Source organism: Pseudorasbora parva, chromosome 9 (genome assembly GCF_024679245.1).
Source record: "Pseudorasbora parva isolate DD20220531a chromosome 9, ASM2467924v1, whole genome shotgun sequence".
NCBI lineage: Eukaryota > Metazoa > Chordata > Actinopteri > Cypriniformes > Gobionidae > Pseudorasbora > Pseudorasbora parva.
In genome coordinates, this window is record NC_090180.1 from 44,259,985 (window position 1) to 44,273,194 (window position 13,210).

Here is a 13,210-nt window from a genome sequence, read left to right on the forward strand (position 1 = left end):
TTGAAACTCCTGATGTTAGCAAAATATATAGCAGGTAACAAACAACCTCAAATAAAGATTTTAATACAGATTCAAACAAGATATGAATGAAGCACTATTTCTGTACAGAAGTTATAAATGGAAAAAAGCTTTTCATCATATATATGCTAATAAAGAAAAAACATGACAAGACAAAAATAACAAGAGTGAGAGAAGCGTTTGTTCTCTGTTCTTCCTTTCTTCTAAAACATTCACAGTCAGGCGGTACAGCGGTTACATGGCAGAGCTCTCTTCAGAGTTGACAAGTTTTAATTACAAATTATACACTTAAAAAAAGTCGGAATCTCATAATTACAAAAACTTCAACATGGCACGTATCCACCTGTACTTACAGACAGATCAAATGGATTGAAATGAAAGATTATATTCCATTGAACTATTAAAGGTGAAGAAATGTCAAATATTACCCCCATGTCCAGTTTCTCCATTCTGCAGGCTTTTTTTTTTTTTGACTTCTTAAAGAGACTCGAGTCCTAGAGTCCATCAGTTCACTTTAAATTCTCCTTCATCCTCAGAATGTCCATGAGTTTGGAGTTGCCCATCACGAGGCTCCTCTGTTAAAGCATTTGGACTTGCTGAGCTGGAGTGTTCAGGAAAATCACTGAGGTGTTCTTATAGTCTCCTTCTCTCCATGGACACATCTGCAAACATGAAAAAAAACATCAAATACAGCATCCAGAATAACTTGTCAGCAACATTTTCTTCAATAAAGGGGTCATCGGATGCAAAGTTCACTTTTTATGGTGTTTGCATAAGAACGTGTCTTTGCAGTGTGTGGACACGATGACAATGACAAAAATCCATTCATTTCTTTTTTTAAGCCTCAAAAAGCCTTAAACACTCAATAATCAAGCCGTTTTCATTTTCTGAGCAGTATGATGTCCTATTCCTCATTGCTCCGCCCACGACTGCTGACGGACTGTCCCATATTAGCATATTTCCCCTCAGCCAATTGAACACTGTCCGCAGCACTTTGTGTGTCTACACATCCCATGAAAGAGAGGGATAGGGTGAGCAGTAGCTCATTAGTATTTAAAGAGACATGGAACGAAACGGGTGTGGTGTGAACAGAGTTGCTTTTGAGGAGGTAAAAAGAGTGTTGTTTTACACAAACGTTAATGTTAACAAAAAATAGAAAATGTAGGCCTACTTGTTTTAATTACTACATTACAGCGATCAGGCATAACATTATGACCAGGTGAAGTGAATAACACTGATTATCTCTTCATCACGGCTCCTGTTGGTGGGTGGGATATATTAGGCAGCAAGTGAACATTTTGTCCTCAAAGTTGATGTATTAGAAGCAGGAAAAAATAGGCAAGCGTAAGAATTTGAGCGAGTTTGAAAAGGGACAAATTGTGATGGCTGGACGACTAGGTCAGAGTATCTTCAAGACTGCAGCTCTTGTGGGCTGTTCCCGGTCTGCAGGGAATTCTCTATCCTCACAATTACAATTTTAGATATAAACTCAGAACTGCGAAAAAAAGAAAAAAAAAACAAAGAAAAAAAAACAGATTTGCTAGATATTTAAACTCACAATTGCCAAAAGAAAAATCAGATTTGTGATACAAAGTAAAAAAAAAAAATATATATATATATATATATATATATATATATATATATATATATATATATGAAATAAAGTAAATAGGGTAATGTGACTGCTAGATAACAGAGAAGTTGTACTAACTGTGAGATTATCGTTCGTTTCATTTGTCCTTTGAGGTTTCTGCTTTTTCTCTGCAAAATGAAACAGAAAAGTTGAAGCATTATGCACAGAAAAATGAGTACACAACCTTTTTATTCTCAAGTTAAATGCATACAAATCCAGAGACATTTAAGTAACTAATAACATTTTAAGACAAAAAAAAAAACTTACTACAATGTTTCCGCAACTTCCAAAGTGCCAGCGACAAAGCCATGCCCAGCAGAACGACCCCACACACCATGAGAGGAGACTCCCAAACAGGACGACTGAAACAGACATGGTGTGTTAGTCGAATACCAATGTAAGTGTTAGCCTTTATTTTTATTTTATTAGCCTTTATCGATTTGACTTTATTTTTATGATACCTTTAACACATTCTGTTGACAGTAGAGTATTAATACACTTGTAGGGATAGATCACAATAAAGTGTTAGCAGATATTAAGCAGATAGTCTTCTAATACTCTAGAGAACTAAAAAACCCTTTTCCACTGTAAAGAGCATTGAGCATTTCCATAGATTTGAACAGTTCTTCATCGTAGAAACATCAACGTTAATAGAGACGCATTGTTTTTAAGAGTGTATGCGACACATATACGAGTGCTCATAGTTACAAAGATTAGTATCCCTTTATGAGAAATCAGCCATGAGTAAATATAGACCGGTCACCTGAGAGGCTCATTTGAGCTCATTACTGATGAAGTCCTGACTGTTGTCTTCAGATTCTGGACCGGAGACGCTGTGGCCACTGGCACAAGGACAGAGATCAAATGGGGCAAAATTTTAACTTCAGATGAGTGATGGATGGACGCCTGTTTTCATCATGTAAAAAAGTATATCTCATGACTCTGACTTTACTTTTCACAATTCTGTGTTTATATCTAAACATGAAATTGTGATTGTCAGAATTGTGAAATATAAACTTCAAATTGTAATAAAGTCAGAATAGCATGATATAAACTCGCAATTGTGACAAATGTCCGAATTGTACAGAGCCCCGGTAAGGACAGGAGATGAGATGTCAATGCTTTCGCGTTCCCTTGCAAAGAGCTCAAATGTTTTCAAGCAAACGTTAAGTTTTTCAGGAGGAACGCAAAACATTTACAAGAGAAAGCAAAAAGAGAGATGAAACGCTCATTAGAATAAAATAAAAAACCTGATTATATATCTTTTATAGATCTATATCTCACAATTTCGACTTTATTTCTCACAATTCTGATGTGCCTCAATTCCAAGTCTTGCCATTCTGAATGTATATTTAAACTCATAATATTAGAAAATAAGTCACAATGACCTTTTTTATTTTTCATTCCCAAACAAGCTTTCATAGCCTGGTTAAAACCAGACCATTAAGCTTCCATAGTGGTATAGTGTGGCAGCAACCACAGCATTTAAAACATTTAGGAACTGTATTCTGACATCGTGACAGCGAGTTTTGCTTGCACATTTTTCTACAAAAAAAATAAAATAAAATAAAATAAAAACACATACGTGTTGTGGCTTGTGGTGTGACTGACACATGAACAGCCACATGCTGCTGACCGGCTCCACACCAGTACCAGCCCGAGTCTCTCATCTCCAGCTCTGTTAGTGTCACTGTGAACATGCTGTTCTTGTCGTCATGGATAAACACATTTCTACTGCTGAATGTTCCTTCAGAATCTGTCACAATGCAGGAGTTCCAGTTCCCGCTGCGACACCACTTCTTTTCACTGGACCTGCATGGGCAGTTTATAGGCAAAATTTAAGCTACATATGTACATATTATTTGTATTATTATTTTTGCTTTACAGCAATGAGGATTTATTGGAACATGTCTAATGACACAAACCATTTTCATTCCTTATTTTTGTTATATTTTGGGGTGAAATATGACATGGAGGTTTCCATCACAGGTTATGTGATATTCATTCATATACATTCGATTTGTCTGTTAATGATTTGCAGTAGGTTACCTGAGGTTCTTACTGTAGAGACACTGAACAGTGACGCTTCTGCCTTCATCTGCACTCACTGTATTCCTCACCACTGACATTCCTGCAACAAAACAGTTACACACCTCTGACTCCTTCACAAATGCTTCAGTGGTTTTTAGATTTCATTTAGAGATGCATAACGTATCAATATGATAAGCAATCATTTTCAAATCAATACTGGATGCAAAAACAGTCACATTTCAATTCAAAAGGGGAATACACACACACTGACTACATTCAAAAGTTTGGTGTCTGTGAGATTTTATTAGTGTTTTCGAGAAAAGTCTTTGCTCACCAAGGCTGCATTTATTTGATCAAAAATACAGTAAAAGCAGTGATATTGCGAAATATTATTTAAAATAAGTTCTATTTGAATATATTGTAAAATGTAATTTATTCCTGTGATAAAAGCTGAATTTTCAGCATCATTACTCCAATCTTCAGTGTCACATGACCAAATCATTATAATATGCTGATTTACTGCTCAAGAAACATTTCTTATAATTATCAAACAACTGTACAATTGTAGAAGCTTTTTTGAATACTTGGATTTCGTTTTAATTCCTCCACCAAATACTCAAATTTACCTCCTTTTAATTTGTTATAACTTCAAGGATGTACAAAAAAACTAGAAATATGAATAAAATGTGTTTATATGCAAATTATAAATATTTTAAATGTGTACTTTTATTTTTTCACATTGCAGTAATGCAAATATGATTTTGATGATATGAAGATATGATTCTGCATTATAATAATACAAATAAGTGAACTGTCGATTCGTGAAATTTCCTCACTAATTATTCCCCGCTCAACAGATAGTGGTATTATAACAAAGTGGAAGCAATTGGGAACAACAGCAACTCAGCCATGAAGTGGTAGGCCACGAAAAATCAATGGTTGTGTTGTCTGGAGTGACCAATCACGCTTCTCTGGTCTGGCAATCCGATGGACAAGTCTGGGTTTGGCATTTGCCAGGAGAACGCTACTTGCCTGATAGCATTGTGCCAATTGTAAAGTTTGGTGGAGGGGGGTTTATAGTGTGGGGTTGTTTTTCAGTGATAGGAACTCTTAATGCTTCAGCATACCTAGACATTTTTGACAATTTCATACTCCTAACTTTGTGGGAACAAATCGGGGATGTCCCCTTCCTGTTCCAACATGACATGCACATCAGTGCACAAAGCGAGGTCCATAAAAACATGGAGGAGTGAGTTTGGTGTGGGGAAACTTGTCTGGTCTGACCTCAACCCGATAGAACACCTTTAGGATGAATTAGAGCGGAGACTGCGAGCCAGGGCCCTCATTTATCAACAGTGCATAGAGAAAAGGTTCTGTATTTTTTCCTTGAAATTTAGAATGTGTCTAAGTACAAGAAAATCCATATTTATCAAATAGGTGTGCAGAGTTCTTATGCACATGAATAAGCAATCCTTGTTGATAAATCCCACATGTGTAAGTACCATGCTCGTTCACGGTCATTAGCATTCGGAAACGCCTCAAACGAACCCTATATGGTGACAACACATCCCTTTAAAAATCGAGTGATTTTCCTTTAAAAACTTCAGTTTGTTCCTCACTGCAGTAATGGCAAAGAAGAGGAACTTCACAAACACAGAATGAGTCACGCAATGACGTTTAACAACAACAGCAAATCTGCATCACAAATGATTTGCATATTAACAGAATGAAACACTTTTCTATTTACATCATTACATTTGTTGGTTGATGGTCCTTTTATAGAGATGTGGGCGCATTCTATGGCTCTAACAATGTTTGGAAATCTGGCGATAACATTAAAGCCCCATTTTATTTCGGCTTGTTGAGCATTTCAGTAAAGGAGATGTAGTTTGGGTCCAAGGAAACAATTGCATCCAACATTTGTCACAGCTGTCTTAGGGTTTGACACCAATTGCGCATTGTTTTTTAAAATATCAGGACATATGTAGATTGCTTAATGCATACTGTGACATTATTAAATCCTTTTTTATGTGTAGTATCGTTCTACCACTTGCTTATCAGCGTAAGCATGCTCAGAGATGTGTTTATATATATACATTTCTGCGTATAAGTACAAGTTGGTAAATCCCAAACTTTGTGTGAAACTGTTCTTACGCACTCACTACACACAGATCTGTACACACCGTTGATAAATGTGGCCTTGTCCTCCAACATCAGTGCCTGACTTCACAAATGCACTTCTAGAAGAATGGTCAAAAAATCCCATAAACACATTCTTAAACCTTGTGGAAAGTGTTCCTAGAAGAGTTGAAATTGTTAAATGTGCAAAGGGTGGGCCAACTCCATATTAAACCCTAAAGATTAAGAATGGAATGCCATCAAAGTTCATGTGCATGTAAAGGCAGGCATCCCAAAACTGGTGGCAATATAGTGTATATCACTATAACTTTAAAGGGACAACTACTGTTTCTTTTGCTAATTAGTTTTGCTAATAAAACATATTTTTGAAGATGCAAGATTGAGTGTAGCCTATATTTTCTAGTTTATAAATGTTTTGTTGTATTTAACATTAAAAAGAGTTTCTCAATTTTCTTAACTCACCTTGAACTACGTTGATGTAAAGGGAGGTAGTGCTGTCAGAAACCCACATCCCTCCGAGCTCCACCCCACACCAGTACCACCCCGAATCCCCCACCGTCAGGTCCTGCATGCTCACGGTAAACACATGCTGAGTGGGGTCATCAGCGATCGTCACCTTTCCCTTGCTGTGAGGGGCTGATTTGGGGTCATCGGTGCGCGCTAAGCTGGAGCAGAAGTCTATCATCCGGCCGTAGCACCAGTATTTCACATTACTGATATACTGTGGGTTATAGTGACACGGGACAGTGACGGATTGACCCTCCAGCACAGACAGATCTCCTACAGTGGTCACTGTGCAGTAGGAACCTAAAAACAGACAGAACAAGATAACGGTCAGAAAAGCTCCAAGAAAAGCTCTACAATGAGATCTCATTTCTTAATGCAATAACTAATACGAGCTAACAATGAGCAATACATGTTTTACATAATTAGTTAACCTGTTAATATTAGTTAATACAAATGTTCATGTTAGTTCACGGTAGCCTAGAAATCCAGGCGCACCCTAGCGGCAGCGAATCTAATCTGCCGCGAGTGTCCTCTAGCAACTCTCAAAACACTTCTGAGCAGTAAAAACCAAACTCTGGTCAGGCCAATCACATCGTGTATAGAGTCGGTGGGCGGGGCTTAACATAATGACGGCCTAAATGCGTTTGCGTGCTTTCTAAACACAGAAACTGGCGAACGGCAGTCTTTCGAATCAGCTTTGACTGCGACTCTGGAAGACTTGGAGTTAAGCTTTTCTCTGAGAAAAGAACAAAGAACGGCACTGAAGTCATTCTTATGAAGGGAAGATGTGTTCTGAGTTTTGTCAACCGGATTCGGCGAATGTTTAATCTATCAACAAGCTCCGCTTCACCTTCGTTGCTCTGGTTGGTTGTAGCGCTATCCTATCGCGTGCAGAGGGAGTTTGAAAGACAACCGTTTATCCGCCCCTCGGATTGAGCTGTCAATGGTGAATTTCCAGACCAAACATCTTGATGTGGGTCTGGCTTGTCAGGCTACATTTCTCTGTGTATATGGTGCAAAAATGAAAGCGCAGAACTTGCCGTTTGAAGGCGGAAAAACTGCGTGTGAGACTCGTAGCAACAGATTCAAGCTGTTGTAGTGTTTGGACCTGTGATTGTGTTTGAAAAATATCCAAGAAAAGTAATGCATTTGTGACCAAACATATTCTACAAGTGTTCAACTCTCATTGCATGGATTCACATGTTAATGCGCGGATGTGCAAAATTTGTCCGTGACTTCACATTTTTGATACGGGTGTGTGACTGCGTTTTGCACCATATGCCCTGCAGCAACTGTAGCAAAATTGTGAGCATAGAGTTTCTTCATGTGTGATTCGTAGAACAGGATTTGTGCACCTGCAGTGAAGAATGTGTGATGGTGTAACTGTTGTGTTGTGTTTGTAGGAGAGAAAAAAAAGCTACAAGTTTACAACTCCTAAAAGATTTTTCTCTGTGACTTCAAATTTATTGATACACGTGTGTGCTCTACAGATACAGATTTCACCCTCACACGTGTTCAGTTGTTTTGCACCAAAAATACCTTTATATATAAACCCCTATGATAGCCTTAGCATAGTGAATCAGGCACACACACACAAATCAGTTTGGGGGAAGTATTGACTCATTATTTCAAAAATGTTATGGCTATCTTTAAACATTTTACAACTTTTTATCTTAAAATTGTATTAGTAAATGCTGAGATTAACTATGAATAATCAATGCCGTATAAGTATTGTTTACTGTTAGTTCATGTTAACCAATGTAGTTAAACTTAATGCTAAGATTCAAATCTTAAGAAATTAAAACAATGTAAAGATATAACAAATAATTTTATAATACATGCTATAAACAGCAATGAAGTGCAAAACTGAGTTGTAGTAATCAGTTGTAGAATTCAAATAAATTCTTTAATACAAATATATCATAACTTTAGGTGTGAGAATTTTGCTTCTTGACCTTAAAAGACCCAAAATGTCTCTCAGGATAAACTTGTACTACTTTGTCAATGAATGGCTCCTAAATTGTTTTTTAATGACTTTGCTTTAGTAATTTGTATACTTTTGTAGATGTATTGGTGGATTGCACAACAATGTCTACAAAATGCATTGGTTCATTCTAACATTACTAATTATGCTAGAATGCTTCTGGTTATATTTACCCTCATAAAAGCTAAAAATAAATCCCTTTGTCTTTATAAATCTATAACCCTTTAGAAATGTTTAATCATCGAACATCAATAACACACAATGACCTCATGAAATGGCCAGTTGTTACAGTGGCCAATGGCCTTTTCACCATTCAGTTATTTACTTTCACTCTAAATTTAAAACATCCCCAAGTTTTTCTCTGTCAATCTTCCAAAAAACACAATCAAGCATGAAAGACAACCAATAAAATACTACATGTATTTTCAAAACTCTGAAATTTGAAACTTTTTGGAAAAGCTAATAGACGGCACTCCATCATACTTTGAGGAATGTGGGTCAGTGTTTCCCTTCATATGAAACTCAACTAGCTGCTGTTAGACACACTTTTCCATTCTGCGTTTTGAAAGGGAAAACAGTTCAATATCCAAAGACAGGAAGTTTTAACCCATGACCAATGTTAGTCACCGAACGCCTTTCTAAATGTTTGCAAGCTCCCTTCCATAAAACAGCTTTGGAAAATGGCTTCAATTCCTTATAAACATGTTTCTACAAAAGGAACAATAAAAGCTCACCTGGCAGTTCACCAAGAACAAGAATGGTTAGAAGTAGCAGTAGAGTCATTGTTGAGCTCAAGTGTGAGAAACCATCGGAGTCCCTCTATCCTAATGACAGCTGCTGCGATGAAGAATATTTCTGTGTTCACTCTCACTTCCTTCAGCCCAAACGATGTCCAGATGTGGGAGTTTAACCATTTGTGTTCCACACTACATTGTGTTCCATGCAATGCTAATATATACATATATATATATTGTGGCCTACTGTCACACAAAATGTTTGTTTTTTCACACTGCAAAAATGAATTGCATCATTCTAACATTAACCATAATATCAGAATGCTTCTGGTTCATTTACACTCAAAATGAAATATAATAGGCTATTGTTCAATGTTTAAATGAAGTAACATCTGTTACTTCAGATCTGATTACCTAGATATGTTACCTAGAATAAAAAACCACATGATCATTGAATCAGCATTTATTTTCTTTCAATAACTTTCAGGAAGTTTTACAAAAGTAGAAAAATTAAGGAATAAGCCAAGAACTGATCATAAATGACAATTTTGTCAAAACATATATTAACATTGAGAGATCCACAGACTGTTGTGTTTGTAGATGTTCTGCAGCATTTGGTGTTCAAATCTGTGGAAAACAAATAGAATTCATCAAAAATAGTTGCAAATTACCAGAACAGTTCATCTTGAGAAAACAATTTACACATTTAAAAAGAAAAAATTGTGCTGTCAAATCGATTATTCACTTTTTGTTGTTGATTGTTGTATTTGTTGTAAAACCATGGTTCATTTGTGTAAGGGTAGATATATATTTACACTGTGTGTGTTCACAGCACTCAGCACACACATTTGTTTGAAGGACAGCATTGGGCATGATGTGGAATAGTGTGTTGTCCACAAAAGAAATGTTTTTCTTTAATAAAATTAATCGGAAAATGATTACTCAACTAATCGATTATCAAAATAATAGTTAGTAGCAGCCCTAGAAGTTATAAAAAATGAGTGGGTGGGGTATTATCATTATAGGCTGGTTGTTTACACGCTGCAGACACACATCTGTGTTCAAACACCTTACATTTATAGTGAATTTTTCATAATGGGTCCCCTTTAAGACACTTCTGTGCAACTTCATATCTCTTTGAACACAAAAAGGAAGCATGTACTGCCGTATTAGTTCATTTTTCTATATTAGGCACCAGAGGGTTTATATTCAAGAGAGCTTTTAGAGAAGTTGGCTTATACTGCACAAGTAGTTTAGATTGCATATCAGGATACAAATCTGTGTAAGACTGGAGAAACTGGAAGAACTATAAGAGATGTAATAGATGGCGACTCTGAGAAAACCAAGGGAATTAACATCTGAACTCACTCTTGTACATTTAGGCCATGTCCACACTAATACGTTTTCATTTAAAAACGTATATTTTTCTCTCCGTTTTGGCCTTCCGTCCACACTGAGACAGTGTTTTAACTCAATGAAAACGTATCGTTTTGAAAACGCTCTCCAAAGCGGATACATTTGAAAACGCTGTCTTCGCGTCGTAGTGTAGACTGTGAAAACGGAGGCTTTTTAATACGAGAACACATTTTTAGCCATGTGATGCAGTCATATGACCAATTCAGCCAAGATGGTGAACGACATTGTACAGCAGTTGTTTTGTATGTTTTTTGTTTTGACAGCCTTGTTAAATATGTCAGTTTGTACATACTGTTAAAAAACTCAGTACCTTTTCTCGACATTGCCGCAAAATGTCAAAGAGTAAATAAACGAGTAGCGGAAATGACGCATGTAAGCGTTTTCAGACGTTTCAGTGTAGATTAATTTTTTTGGGAGAACGATTGAAAATGATAGTGTGGACGCGGAGCGTTTTTAGACAAAAAATCAGTTTTTAAATTTATCTGGATTAGTGTAGAGTTAATCACTCAAGTATTTCTTAATTCACATGTCTTTCCCTTCACTGCCTCTTCCCATCTCTCCTCCAGAACTCACCCAAACTCCATATGGTTTAATGTGAACACGCATCATACCGTATTATACACGTTTGTATCATTTAAAATGTCTCCATGTGACTGGTACAAGGGTCTCATTCTAACAGATGTCAAACTAAAGCTAACAAAGGTTTTAAAGGTTTAGAGATATGATGGGTGTGCCTTTGGCCAATTGGTCTTTACCTCCTGTCATCAATACAGGTCTATATGGCTTGATTAATGCCAATTCCCATTGTGAACGTGTTACATTTTAAAGAGTTTTGTATCTGGGTCTGGAGATGTTTGAGAAGGGTCATGATGCGAACCTTTACACCGGTCAGCCCATGACACTGGGTGTTTTCTAGACACTGTGTTATGTCCTTTTCAGAAGTCAGGCATCCATCTTTTATTCTTTACTTCAGAGCATTTGATGTTACATATGGATTATCTTTGAATTGAATATGTAATTGACATGATACATTTACCTGACTAATAATAAACTATTACACTGATTTATTCTGATTTACTCTAGAATTATTAACTAACTCCAGAAGGGTTTCATAATTTCAACAAAGGGTAAAACAGTAAGCCCTCATTGGGAAGACTGGGTGGGCCAGACGTCTGCTATTTTGTTGCATTGTTTACTTTTGAGCTGAGAATCCGCGCACAACAGAACGTCATTCACACAGATTTTACTAAATAGATTGTCCAACAAAAGTGATTTTGTAGCATTGGTAAGATGTTACTACTGGCCACAACATTTGGTGTACACACACCTGCTGTAAGACACTCTTATTCAGCCGACAAAATTGACGACCACTAGATGCAGAACGGTGTGAGCGAAGAGGAAGTCAGCGAATGCTCTCTCCGGAGAGACGGTCAGGAAATCTCCTTTATTCTGAGGGTTGATCTGGATGCGAAGACAGACTGAAGAAATAAGAACAAAGACACTTAATATCAACTACAGCACCCCACACACACAATATATAAGAACATCATTTGATGGTTAAGTAACAGGAAACATGGGATTATTTTATGCTAGATCAGTATTTTTTGTATTTATGTATCTGTCTAATTTCCTAAATGCAGACATAAGGTTATTTAAATAAATCACATTTTATATATATATATATATATATATATATATATATATATATATATATATATATATATATATATGACAAGACCTGAGGAAATACGGTTTTCACTGTATTTTTGATCAAATAATTTCAAATAAATATTTTTTTAAATATTTATATTTATCAAATTATACTTATCTGTCTGATTACTAAATGCAGATATGAGGTTATTTAAATAATTCAATGCATTATAAATAATGAATAGGCCTATTTATTTTATAATATAATTATATATTATTTTTAATTGACTTGTTTTACTATATATATGATCATGTGACAATACAGACTGAAATAATAGCTGAACAAGTAAGATTTTAATATACATTAAAAAAACAGAACACAAATTGCATTAATGTTTCCCAATTTTGGACCCGCTGTATATGTATGTGTGCATATTAAATACTAAAATCATAAAGACAATAAAAACGAAAAACCTGGAAAAAAATTTTTTTACGTGACTAAATAATTCGCATTATAAATATATACATTGGACAAACATACTATATAACCACTTTAAATAATAACTTTTCATTCTAGTTATATATGATTAAATGTGTAAATACCAGCCAGTATGAAGCATCCCACACATGAAATGAATCCAGATAAGAAGCTGTTGAAGGGAAACGTTCCCACCAGCACACAGTACAAGAACTGAAACACTCCTGTCAGCAAAATATACAGCATATAAGCGTCGATCATCTTCAGCTTAGTCGGTGTGCTGCTCCTGTACTCCTCCACGAACCGCGACAAGACCGAGAATACCGAGTTAGACATGATTTCTGCTCGAAATGTGCACAGAAATCCTGGAAATCAAACAGCAAGGAAATGAATGACGTGTAATGAGAGAGAGAAAGATGTGCGTCCACTAATCGTTCCCCACTGAAACTGCAGGAAGAATTTAGTTCCGATGTGTTCAAGCGTTCGAGTTCAAAAGAAATAGATACATATTACAATCATATTAATCAACAACAATAAACTATACGCATTGATATAGATAAAATAAAGACGTTAAACCCAATTCCTTTAACATCACATATTGTTTAGAGATTTATACAAGA

At 36.1% G+C, this 13,210-nt stretch overlaps 2 protein-coding genes across 3 annotated transcripts; both read right to left on the bottom strand.

Moving 5' to 3' along the window:
• Positions 1–46: 46 nt before the first annotated feature.
• Positions 47–9,187, bottom strand: pigr (polymeric immunoglobulin receptor). Of its 2 annotated transcripts, none has more exons than XM_067453321.1 (8): positions 9,047–9,187; positions 6,284–6,628; positions 3,701–3,782; positions 3,237–3,463; positions 2,415–2,493; positions 1,919–2,013; positions 1,730–1,779; positions 47–680 (listed from the first exon to the last, which is right to left on the bottom strand). In XM_067453321.1, exons 1-8 carry the CDS (start codon positions 9,093–9,095, stop codon positions 597–599), a joined length of 1,011 nt encoding a protein of 336 aa, XP_067309422.1. In that variant the 5' UTR covers positions 9,096–9,187; the 3' UTR covers positions 47–596. The 2 variants fall into 2 exon arrangements, with proteins under 2 accessions (XP_067309422.1, XP_067309423.1); XM_067453322.1 differs by having other exon boundaries at positions 47–1,513.
• A 307-nt stretch (positions 9,188–9,494) lies between these two features.
• On the bottom strand, positions 9,495–13,028 carry dad1 (defender against cell death 1). The gene is made up of 3 exons (XM_067453323.1): positions 12,716–13,028; positions 11,790–11,940; positions 9,495–9,673 (listed from the first exon to the last, which is right to left on the bottom strand). Exons 1-2 carry the CDS (start codon positions 12,924–12,926, stop codon positions 11,810–11,812), a joined length of 342 nt encoding a protein of 113 aa, XP_067309424.1. The 5' UTR covers positions 12,927–13,028; the 3' UTR covers positions 9,495–9,673; positions 11,790–11,809.
• Positions 13,029–13,210: the final 182 nt, after the last annotated feature.

Coding starts and splice junctions, on each gene's coding strand:
- pigr (XM_067453321.1), bottom strand. CDS start 9,095: ATGACTCTACTGCTACTTCTAACCATTCTTGTTCTTGGTGAACTGCCA. Junction 3,783..6,283: donor TTACATCAACGTAGTTCAAG/GTGAGTTAAGAA, acceptor GTTTTGTTGCAG/GAATGTCAGTGGTGAGGAAT. Junction 2,014..2,414: donor AGCTCAAATGAGCCTCTCAG/GTGACCGGTCTA, acceptor TGTCTGTTTCAG/TCGTCCTGTTTGGGAGTCTC.
- dad1 (XM_067453323.1), bottom strand. CDS start 12,926: ATGTCTAACTCGGTATTCTCGGTCTTGTCGCGGTTCGTGGAGGAGTAC. Junction 11,941..12,715: donor GGGATGCTTCATACTGGCTG/GTATTTACACAT, acceptor TTATTTCTTCAG/TCTGTCTTCGCATCCAGATC.